This window comes from Tamandua tetradactyla, chromosome 7 (genome assembly GCF_023851605.1).
Source record: "Tamandua tetradactyla isolate mTamTet1 chromosome 7, mTamTet1.pri, whole genome shotgun sequence".
Classification (NCBI taxonomy): domain Eukaryota; kingdom Metazoa; phylum Chordata; class Mammalia; order Pilosa; family Myrmecophagidae; genus Tamandua; species Tamandua tetradactyla.
Window position 1 is genome coordinate 116,668,856 of NC_135333.1, and position 12,527 is coordinate 116,681,382.

Sequence of the window (12,527 nt, forward strand, 5' to 3'; positions counted from 1 at the left end):
ATTCCTGTGGGTATGAAGGCATTTGTAAGTAAGACCTTTTGAAGATGGTCTTATTAGTGAGGCTGTGGCCAAACTGAATCAGAGTGGATTCTATCTGTCCTACTGGAGGTCTTGTAAAGAGAAGCCAGATCAGAGACAGCCACAGGAAAAACTAGAAGAACAGACCCAAGGAGAGAGAGATTGCCATGGGACAGGAGGCAGAAGTGCAAACAAGGAACCCTAAGGATTGTGGCAAGCCGGCGTCAGAACATTACAGACTCCAGGGAGAAAGCATGGCTTTGCCAACACCTTGATTTTGGATCTCTGGCCTCAAAAACTGTGAGAAAATAAATCCTGTGGTTACTCCAATCAGTTTGTGGTATTCATCATAGCAGCTCTGGCAAACTAACTCAAGGAGCTAATATGGAAATGTATAGCTTTCTGTATATGGGGAAGTCTTTAGGTTTAACCTAAATCTTTTTTGTTTAGCTCTTGGAATGATGGAAGTGTTTATTCCAGTTCACTTGGGGGAGGATGATTCAGGATAGAATGAGACCAAATCATGAAATACCTCATGACTCAATCAAATATTCAAACAATCATAACTGGTAGCTTTGAGACCTTACTGTTAAATACCTACAAGTCTCTGTTCTCTGTTTTTAGATGGAATAACATTTAATGCTACAATAATCAGACTGAGACTGCTTTTCTCTCTCTTAGCCAAGCTTCCAGCCTTTCTCCTCAGGTGCCCCTACCTGCTCCCTTCCCTGTCCTGACCACCCTGAAACTGATCTTGAAGCTGTGGAACTGCAGAGGGAAACAACTCGGCCTATAGGGAAAAGAAAGGGGAAAAGACGACTTCAGACTCTAAGTATTCCAAACAATAATGTCACTAGCAACCCTTGCCCCCTTCTCCCTCTCACCCTGGCTACCCAGGCATCTGAAAGGCTCCTGATCTCTCTCCTCCCTCCTCCAGACCCTTACAGGCTCCAGGTGGCCTAATTACTGCAAAGGAAACCTTTTTAAACCCAGTGGTCCTGATCCCAACCTCAGTGAATCCTTCGCCTATTCCAGTGATCAACCCCCAGTACTGCATTCCAGTGCTTTTCCTCAACCCAATCTTGGCCCTTGGAAAGTCTGCTGAAGTTGTTTCCATGGAATTGAGTTCCTCTCTTTTCCCTGCTATAGTAATCCCTGAATGAAGTTATCTTTGCCTCTTTCACATCTTCTGGTAGAGTTCTTTTTTTCTTTGACAAACTTATGAGGTGAATGCTATTATCCACCTTTTACTGATAAAGAAACAGAGGAACAGAGAGGTTGAGTACTTTTCTAGGATCACACAGCTAGTGGCTAGATTCTAGTTCAACTTCCTCTCTTTTCTAATCTATTGATGCCATGAGCCAAGTCTTCCTTCTCATTTTAATCTGTCTTGAATGAACATTGCTCCATTAAAGACATTTTTAGATTATTAGATTTGATCCAACCCAATATACTAGAAAGGGCAGGTATTTGTATCTTCATTTTACAAATCAAAAAGTTGAACGTTTAGGGAGGTTAAATACCTTCCTTAAAGCACACAGCTTGCTAACGACTGTCTTTCTCCAGCCTCCTCTGATAACTCACTTAGGAGCTCGAATTTGTGTGTGCACACTTGTCACTTTGCCTTTTGTTGATACAAGGATGAGCTCCACCCTCTTTCTGGCTGGTTTCCTATCTCCTAGAGTGGTCTCTCTCTTTATAGAGAGCTTCTTGGGTACTCCAGGATGCCTGTCAATGGAGTGAGGAGAGAGTGAGAGGGAACTTGCTAGAGATGCCAATGCTGAAAGGGGACAGTGGTGGTGAAAGGGAATTAGAGAAAATGGTTGGACAAAAAAAAAAGGGGGGGGGGGGAGAAAAAGGGAGAGAGAGAGAGAGAATAGAAAATAGCCCTAGACTCACAGTCAGGAGGCCAGAACTCCAATTCCGGCTGCCAGTCCTATGATCTTGTCCATGTTCATTTCATCTCTTTGGGCATTTTATCTTTAGAATCAGACAATTGGATTTGTCCTTTCCAACTGTGAGATATTCTCAGGCCTTGGTTTTCCCATCCAGAAGAGAGATAATAATCCCTAACCCTCTGGGCTCACAAGGGTGTGCCCTCACTGACCCTGATGCACACTAACAAGTAGTCAACCCATATCTAGAAGCATTATGGAGACTGTAGTGTCTGTGCTTTCAGCCTTCTCTTATCCAGCCACTTAATTATCTTGCATCTAATCTATTTTCCCTAAACCAGGCGACTTGTTCTGTGCTGTCATCTGCCCTTCCTTCCCCTCCTATACCCCTCCCACACACACACATTGGAAAGAGAGGCCGGGACTGACAAGAAGCAATTGTTTGGCTGTGACTAGTGGGCTCCCCATGAGCTCTGATCTACCAGCCTCCAATAAAATTGGGCCTGGGGAAGCTGACTAAAGAAGTCTGGCTCTCCTTGGCAGCTACAGGAAGGAGAAGGCGCAAAGGCAAATGCTAGAGAGAGAACTGGCAGTAAAAGAGTAAGGAAAGCTTTTTACCTAAGGCCAATACTAGAACCTTGAGCAAAGAATCAAGGCTCATTGTCTCAGTTCTTTAGAATCTGCGTGGGGGAGAGAGGCAGCACTACATTCCTTCTTTCCCATCAGTAACTCACCATGGCTATGTGGACTGAGAGATAGAGACTGAGAAAGCCTCTAAGGAACAGAGAAATTATTTTATCCATACCTACCACCTCCATAATGTCATCCCATTCTCCTGTAAACATACTCCCTGGATGTCTTCAGTTATACATCCCTGTATCTAGTAATAGCTTTTGGGGAAGCTGAATATAGAGATTGCCTCATTCTGAAGCCCCAGCCCATTTCCTCAACAAGATGGGATCAAATGTGCTATTGGTCTTTTAGCCATCTTAAAAGAAATAATTCCAGATCCTTCTGTCCTCTCTCATGGTTATGATTTCCTTCAAATTCACTCAGACCCCACTATTCTGATCTTTGCTGCCTTATAACTTATTAGGTAACCAAGTACTATATTACTGGAACGCATGTGAAGCTTATCTTTCCCAATTGACTAAAATTTTCATGGGGGAGGAATGTCTAAGATGCTCTGTTTCCTGTACTGCCTGGGAGAGCACTCATTGTACATGCTGAAGACATGTTTGCTAATGTTAAGTAAAATAAAATGACCACCTGCATTGACTGTTGCTGAGAGGGACCCTTTTCTGAGACAGACTTCTCTAAAAGACAAAACAATTGACATGAAAGGGCTTTCAGAGAAAATGGAATGCATTCTACAGAACTGAAGATAATCAAGGCCAGTTGATAAATCAGTTTCAGTCCAGTAGAGATGACTAATTAGAATGGACGAGTATATGATACTAATCAATGTACATCTGCTCCTGACTGTGTAAAATCGAAACTTGACAGCAGTCAATCAGAACATTTCCTAATGTACTTCTATATTTGCTCTTATGAGCTCCCTCTTTCCACCCCTTCTATGGAACTCCCATCTCTTTCTGAATGGGACCCAATCTGATTCATGAATGACTCAATAAAGCTGTGTGATCCTAAATTATATGAAAAATTTTTTCTTTTAAACTTACATAAAACATTTTTCCTCTAAAGCAAATTATGACTATTGATTCCCTTTTAAAATATGCAAATATTAAAAAATATTTTTATTTGTATTGTTTTTTACCAACAGAAAATCCTGTGAATTGTTTTAGTGATGACCAAGAGGAAAGACCCTGAATCCAGCTTTTCTCCCTTTCCTATGAAGGCATGAAGTCTGGGCTACAGGGTAAAGTTGGGTTTAAGGAGGTGGTGTAAGAGCAAAGACAATTTTAAAAATAAATAAGGCTTAATTCTCCCAGTTGAACATAAGGGAAGAGACTTCCTCCTTCCTCTTATCTCTTAATATTACTTTAGAAAAACCTATAATTGTAAATTCTCTCTTTGTCTTTTTGAAATGTAATCAAGAAAGGTATCAGCCCTATCTCCCAGTTTCCTGGGAAGAAATTAGCAGAATTTCCAGAGGACTCCTGGCTTCAAATTGTAAGCCTACAGCAGGTCATAAGGATGAGAAACAACTGGGGAATGAGTTTGTAATGGGTTATATTCATATTCGTTTAGCCACATTAAAAAAGTGAGCTCTAGTTTTGCAGTCTCTTAGCTGATTGCCTGTGATGCACCACATTCTGGTTTAAAGTTTATTCAATAATAATAATTTAAAAATTGTTTCTACCTCTTTTGCCTTGCTGAAGAGGTCTCCTGGGTTGGGAGACTTTGTTTTTCATTATATTTCCCTAATAGTGGCTCAAAGTGGATCTCCTTGCATGAGGTCTGAAGAAGAAAAATAGGACTCTGTTATTTCATTTCCTGAAATTTAACTGGGGGAAATAAGAATGAATGGAGGCTCAGAGGGAATCCTAGTGCAGGTCCCACCAAGGTTTTCTGAGGTCAAACTTAGGGCCTAAAGGTGGGATTTCTTCTTCCTTACTTAGTTTGAGCCCTTTGAAACTATTTCAAGAAGCAACCCTTGATCCCCTAACTTCATAATACCTAAATCCTCTAATGGCTCTAGGCAATGTCAAAGCTTGGAAGAAAGTGAAATCTTTGTCAGGTTTACCACTGTTTGTATCATTTATTCAATTCCCACATGGTAGAAAAATGGTACACAAAGAAATTATGTGATTTAAGTCTTCCTCTGTGTATGCTGTTTGGGATGGCATCAAGATGTAGATTCCAAGTCTCTTAGTCCAGTCTTCTTTCCAGTGTACCATGCTGCCTTTCTTCTACTGAGTTCAGAGCTTTGGAGGTCCCGGGGCCAGGGGTTGGGTGTTGAGGACAGTGCAATCTCCTTCAAGAAGAAGCGGGAACTGGGTTCTTGATTAAGGTCACTGTTGTCAGAGTGTGTGCCATTGTATTGGTGAGGGAGAAAGCCTACAGTGGGAATTAAAAAAAAAACAAAAAAAAACCGTGAGTTTTTGAGGCAAGTTTGGGTGCTGGGGTTAGTAGGAATTTTCAGACTCCACCTGTGGAAATGTTTCTTGCCTTTATAAATAATATTTAAAATTATTCTCTGAAGTAGTAGTCACAGCAGCATCAAAAATCATGTGATTTGGGGTTTCTGCTTCTCTCATCATGAGGTGAGATCTTTGAAAAGAAGAGTTTGCCTTTTATACTCTTATATTTCTGAGCATTGCTGGAGAGAATCACAAAACCACTGCTAATCCAACTCCTGCCCCTAGAGCTGAGCCCTAATACCAACCACTTGCCATTATACATGTTTCTATCAATAAATATTTCTCTTGTACTTTCTCCATAGTGGCAATATAAATCTTTACCATTCACCCCAAGTTCCCTGCCCCACACTTGTTAGAGATGACTCCACAGGGGAAGGAAACCAACTCATAGCAAGTTCTTTTGACTTCCTTTCTGGTGGCAAATATAACTGTATTCACCCCCTATCTTTTCTTCTTTCTTCTCATCTCAGAGATCTGTCCCTCTGTTTCATGGCTAACCCCTCCAAAAATGCTTTGGATCTCAGCTCATCCAAATTCTCCACTGACCTCACAGCACCATTACCACTTTCCTCCTGAATGATCAGCTCTACCGCTTGAAAAAGACTGTTTTCCTTCTCTTGACCAAGCTGCCAGCCTTACTCCTCATGGATTTGTACCTGACTACCATGAAACCAACCTTGAAGTTGTGTGACTTCAGGAAAACAACAACAACAACAACAAAAACTTTGACTGTAGGAATGAAAAAAAAAAGGAAAATTAAAAAACTTCAAATCTTAACTGTTTTAATGTCCTAGGTTGTTTAAAGCAAATACCATGAAATGGGTTGTGCTTAAACAGTGGAAATGTATTTACTTATGGTTAGAATTCAGGAAAATGTCCAGGTCAAAATATCATCAAAGTGATTCTTTCTTCCTGAAGACTGTCTGCCAGTGATCCTTGGCTCCTCTGCTGCATCTGCTGGCCTCTCCCTTCTCTTCTGAGCTTTACTGGTTTTGTCTTTTTGCCTCCATGACCTCTTCCTCTCTCTCTCTCTGTCTCTCTCTCTCTCTCTCTCTCTCTCTCTCTGTCTATATTCATTCCATCTACAAATAACTCCATCAATAAGACCAAGACTCATCTTGAATGAGGTGGGTCACATCCCAACTGAAGAAGTCTCATCAAAAGTCCTACTCACAATGGGTCTACACCCACGGGAATGGACTAGATCCAAGAACATGCTTTTCTGGAGTACCTACAGCCCCAAACTACCACGTTAACTATTCTATATATCAAACTCACTCCTAACCTTCCCCTCTTCTCTCCCTCTCACCCTGGCCATTCAGACACCTGAGAGGCCCTGAATGGGTACCTCATTATCTCCCTCCTCAGCTCTACTAGCCCTTAAACCCTCAAGGTGACCTAATTACCACAAAGGAAAACACTGCAAACCAAGTGGTCTTAATGGCAACCTCAATAAATTCTTACACCCTCCTAGTGATCAGCTCCCTTATTACTTTCCTGTGATTTTCCCTTAAAAAGCTTATTGCATTTGTTTCAATTTAAAAAACTGTAGAACTGTAACCCATATCAAACTCTGCAATTGGTTCTATAAGTACTTGTTTCGATGTACTTTTGAATTTTTTTGCAATATTTGAAATTTATTGCGCGTATATGTGTTATATTTCACAATAAACACTGTTACAAAAAAAAAAAGGGTTGGGGCATTGCCACCTCATGCCAGTCAGACCTCTGGGAGGGGAGGGTAACTGAAGATTGAGTTCAATAATATGGGCATGATTCCACCAATCATGCCTACATAATAAAACCCCATAAAAACTCAGGACACTCAAGTTCAGGTGAGCGGCTGTGATTGACAAAGTACATAGTGTGTTGCAAGGTCACACATTTCTGTTTCTACCTGGAGGGAACAGAGAAACTTTAATATTTCTAAGGGTTCTATTTTTACTTCAGTTTCTTACTGTATATACTTTCCACGGGTGAACTATCTTTTCTTGTGCTTGAACCTCATCATAAATAAGGTTATCACTCCAAGGAACCTCTTATTTCCAGATTCATACACCCAGCTGTCTTATGGGTTTTTACATTAGTATTTCAGAAACATCTCAAATTCAGCATATCCAAATCTGAACTCATGAAATTATTCTAAACTTGAAAATAGGCAAACAAGATTACTAAGTGTTTTTTCAGTACAGTGTTGGTTTTGGCTTTCCATGTACAGGACTATTTTACACCTCTCTAAGTACAGAGGTTGCCTTAATGAAGTTTTTTTGTTTTTTTGCATGGGCAGGCTCCAGGAATCAAACCTGAGTCTCTGGCATGGCAGGTGAGAACTCCGCCTGCTGAGCCACCGAGGCCTGCTCCCTTAATGAATTTTATTAGGTAGAAATGCAAATAATTTCTCTTCAATGGAACAATAACCCCAGAGATTACAGTTTATGGTCTTATTGGATATTAAACAGTTCTGTATCAAACCCAGCAATCTATTACATTGCTTACATATAACTACCTTCTCAAATGCCCTTTTGACCAGTTCAAACATATGACTGGTTCTTTCATTAGTTAATGAGTTGAATAAAGTCTTTGAACATGTTTATTTTATAATTACATGAGTTATTATTTTGCCTTTTTGAAAATTAAGCGTTAAAATATTTGTCTTCCAACGTCTTACTTCTACTGTACTTTCTTTCTTAATAAAAGCACATCAGCATCCACTTAATCATCCAAGATGAAACCTGGAAGTTGCCTTATCTTTCTTTCTTTTTCTTTCCTGCCTTCCCAAGTACGAGTCTAATTAGTCCTATATGAATCCTGACACCCCATGGCAGCCTTGGATAAAACCTTACTAACCCATCTCAGCTACAGCTCAGAAAATGGACTCTATGCCACAGAGATGGAGACTAACCTCCTGCCTTCGATAGGCTGAGAGGAAAAAAAAGATCCACAGAGGCAAAACAATCTTGACAAGAATTATAAAGGAAATGGAAAATAGTTATCATATTCTCATGATGTCCTCTCCCTCTCACTTCTCCCATTTTTTCCCTATACTTCCTATATAATAATCTCTCTTCAGATTTTATTTTGGTATTTTAAAAAAATAATTGTGTCCAGTATTGTGAGTTGTAAAATGGGTAACAATAAAGGAACTTATTCAGGAGATTAATACACATGAAGTAATTAGAACAGTGTCTACTGTGTAGTAAACAACTTTATATCTGTATAATCTGAGAAAACCTTGCATCGAAGAGCAAAACTGTAGCTACCAGGCTCACGTGGGATCCAACAAGTCAAAAGCAGAGAGTGCTTTGAGTTACACACCATGTGAGGCTATCTCAGATTGGTTTCCTTCCATCACCTATGTTCTTTCCCAGACCATCCCTCTCCATGCCCACCCACCCCCCAGCCTTCTGTCACTGCCACCAGCACAGTTGACTATAAAATGAAACCTCCACCTCTAGATATGGTCACTTTGCAAACAGGATATTGAGATGTGTTAGCTCAGATCTGGTAAAAAGAAATAACAACAACAAAAAAGAAACCTTCTCCTTGGCTCTGCTCTTTTAAAGTAGTAAAGGCTAAATAGTTTGAACTTCAGAAGCAGATGCCAACAGAAAGGGTTGTAGATTAGCAATTCCTTAGCATGATGGGAAGTATGGTAATGATGAGAGGTCTTCCTTTCCCAGGAACTTGGAGGATGATTAAGATCTTTACCCTCACGGAAACTGAACTGACAGAGTAGGTTTGGGGAGAACTGATGGCTAGGAGCCAGAGCCATGTTTAACAGAAAAGCCATCTTGTGCGAATTATAGAAAGGTACTCCTGCTTGTAGACAAATTAGAAAGAAGGAAGGCCCTCCTAGATGATGAAAGATGTTGAGTTTTAGATGGCCCAAGCTGAGTATGGCTGGCTTCTAATCCTTATTTGCCTCCTCAGCTTTTTGTGCAGTGCGCTGACTCTACACTGCATGCAGTGATGCGACACAATGGCCTGATAAGTACTGCTACTACGCCCTACCCATATGCCTACTCCTATTCCAGATAACAGGTACATTAACTTCTGTGACTTAGTACAAAGCTATTCTGGGAAATCATTCATCTCTAGGAGATAACCAGAAGTTCTGGTGGAGGCAGAGTAGGATTGTTTCTCAGTAGATCTGAAACTGCCCCACTTGCTTCTGCTTTGATGGTGAAGAGTGAATCTCTCTCTTCCATATTTAGTATGCAGGCATTAATTTTGGCAGTACTGAGCTGTTTATATACCTAACCTCCTTCTTCCACCCTGACTCCCTTCTTTGATCCCTTAAAGGAGGACAGAAAAGAGGGGTGAGAGAAACAGTTCACAGGCTTGGAAAGAAGACGATTTAAACAAACGACTAGAATTGATTGTAAAATTTCAGAAATGGATAGCACAATACTACCTGATTGTAGCACAATAATGTAAGTACCCTGAATAAAGCTGAATGTGAGAAGGATAAAGGGAGGAGGGCTAGGGACACATATGAAACCGGAAGGAAAAAAAGATGAAAGAAAAACAAAAACGGAGGGCTAGAATATTGGATTTGGGAACCATGACCACCCAGTACTCCAGCCAAAGGTTGGGTCAGCAAAGAGACTGCTTATTCTTCTCGGTAATCATAGAGGAAAAATCCCCAACAGGCTTTACTCATTATTTGAGAGATTAAGTTCACTGAATTTCTGTAGTAATTATATTTTATTAAATCTGATAAGCCATCTTTTCAAAATTCATAATTCTTTGTATGCCACTAAGAAGACAAAAAGGAAAGAAAGAAAGAGACAAATTGTTTGACATCAGAAATTGTAAGACATATCCTGATTTCAGATATATTAAAGTGTGGGAAAATGGGCATCTGAGCATCAGTGAAATACAGCATCTCTAGACTCAATCACTCCTGCTGTAATGAAATCCCACCACTTTGGTAGAAAATCTAAACCACCTAAGAGGATATTTAATTCCTAATGCTTTCTTTCTGACAATCCCATTGCAATTTTTCTAGATATTCACATTTAGCCAAAGGTGGGCCAGATCCGCGAGAGGAACTGGTGCCCTGAGCATTGCGTGAGTTGCCCAGAAAGGTCCTGTACAGCAGCAGCATTTCTTGACATTAGAAGTATTGTACGAGGCTGACATCTGCTGGACAAACAGCATGCAAGCAAGCCTTTGCATCTTACAGTGAATTCCGTTCTTGGCAGAGAAACTCAGCAGTGTACCAGTTAATTTCTTTTTCAAATTTCATAAGCCTGTGCTGAGTCTGAAATGAGAATTTGCCCTTTGTGAGTCTTTAATATATTGTTCTCAACCCTCATGGTGCATTAGAATCACTGTTTTGTGTAGACTGTTTATAAAGATGTCAAATCTTCCATCCCACATGCCCATTTATGATGTGACTTTGCCATTCTTCCCAGTAAGAGGTGAAGTCTGCTTTCCTTCCCACTAAATCTAGGTTGCCTTTGAAACTTGTTTTATTCCCAATATGTGACAGAAGGGACACTGTTCAACTTCCAGTGCTATCCCTAAAAAGAGGCTCTGTAACTTCAGTTTCTGCTCTCTGGAGACTTACATGTAAGAAAGATAAGCCAGACTGCTGAATGAGGACACGTCCCATTCAGTAGTCAGCTGTCAGCATCAGGGTCCCAGACATGAGTGAATCCATCTTTGACGTCCCAGTCTAGCCCAGACACTGGTCAAAAGAAACTATAAGTGAGCCCAGGTGAGCCCAGGAAATGAAACTCTCAGTCAATCCACAGAACCACGAGAAATAATAAATAATTGCTCTTTTAAGCCACTACAATTGGACAACTGCAGCAACAGGTGACTGGAAAGCATTAAAAGAAGAGTAAACGTCAATGCCCAAGTCCCAGCTCCAGATACTTGTATTTCATCATCTTGAGTGGACCCCAGGAAATGAAAGTGTACAGGATTGAAATCACTGACCTACGTGTTTTATTGCCATGATTACCTTTTCTAAAATCCCCGCAGCAGCAACATCATCATTGTTATTTCCAGTATATTACATTATCCTCACATCTTCCCTGGGAAATGTTGAAAGTTTGTATAAAGGCATGATCCTTTGCCTTTATACATATGTATCTGTATACATATATATATATATATATTACATATATATATATATACACATGTACATAATCACTTACATATTATTTATCATTTTATAATTAATTATATTTATAGAATTATCTATATAATTATATATACATGATTTTTATTATTATTTTCCCATTACATGGGAGGAAACTAAAGTTAAGTGATTTCCTTCAAGATCATTAGTGATTATTGGGTAAGTCAATTGACTCCACATCTTGAACTTTTTCAATTACATATGTTGCTGCTTTCTGGTATTTACTTCTTTTATGAATGACTAGCTATATACAAACAATATATATATATACCTGGATATGAAGGTAATGGGTACTAGAGATCAAAGAGCTATTAGGAGCCTTAAGCCACAGGGAATTAAAATTAAACATAATTGAAAAGTTCTTTGTGGGTAATTTTGGACTATTAACCAAGAAAGCTATTGAAGTAGGAAGTGCAGTAAATTGTACCAAGACACCCGAAATGTGGGAATCTCCAAGTAAGATTCATTTATTTAATTCAACACAGATTTCAATCCATACTATCTTGGAAAGGACATTACCCCTAATTCCTCTTTTCTGTGGATCTGGGGGGATGGGTGGGAAAAGCCACAGGAAACTAATTTTCCCCTAGTAAAAGGAATACATTTCTGACCAACTGTTCCAAGATATAAAGGAAACCTCTAAAATGAGTGAATATTCAAAACACAACTGGAGGTAAGAAATTTTAACTGTCACAACTTTGCCTAGATGAGATTCATCACCTCACATCAGGAAGGGGAGAAAGACCCTCGCTGCAGAAAGGAACTCAGAGCCTAAATGAGCGTAATTGTGAGATACATTGAGGAGTCTGTCTGGGTCCTAAACTGCAAGCTGATAGGATGTAGCTAAAAGCAAGTGCTGGAATCTAGGACTCCTTGGTTAGCTTTCTCACCTGCTCTGAAATTTCTAAGACAATGCTTGAACTTCACTGTGCAAATGGATCATCTGAGAATCTTGATAAAATTCTGATTCAGTACGTCTGGGGTGGGGCTCAAGATTCTGCAGGTCTAACAAAATCCCAGGTGATGCTAATGTTGCTGGTCTATAGACTACACTTTGAATAGCAAGATTTTGCAGGATTTCTCCTAAAGCAGCAATTTTCAGACAGTTACCCCTAGAACAGCAGTATCAGCATCATGAGGGAACGTGCTAGAAATGCTAATGCTCAGTCCATCCAGGCCTACTCAATCAGAAACTCTGGGGGTTGAGGCCCAGCCACACATATATTAACAGGCTCTCCAGATATTCTGATACATGCTAAAGTCTGAGAACCCCTGATCTAGAGAAATATTTGTCCAGCCACAATAGAATCACATGTGGAGCACTAAAAAAATCAACCACTGGTTTCCACCCCATAC

General features: G+C 40.0%; 1 protein-coding gene across 5 annotated transcripts in view; it reads right to left on the minus strand.

Annotated features, from left to right (window-relative positions):
• Positions 1-4,617: 4,617 nt before the first annotated feature.
• The window catches only part of TESPA1 (thymocyte expressed, positive selection associated 1), a 33,170-nt gene continuing 25,260 nt past the window's right edge, over positions 4,618-12,527 (minus strand). For all 5 annotated transcript variants that reach the window (XM_077110938.1, XM_077110940.1, XM_077110941.1 and 2 more), the window contains one exon: positions 4,618-4,934. In XM_077110938.1, coding sequence (XP_076967053.1) covers positions 4,723-4,934 — 212 coding nt within the window. In that variant the 3' untranslated portion in view covers positions 4,618-4,722. The remainder of the gene's footprint in view (positions 4,935-12,527) is intronic.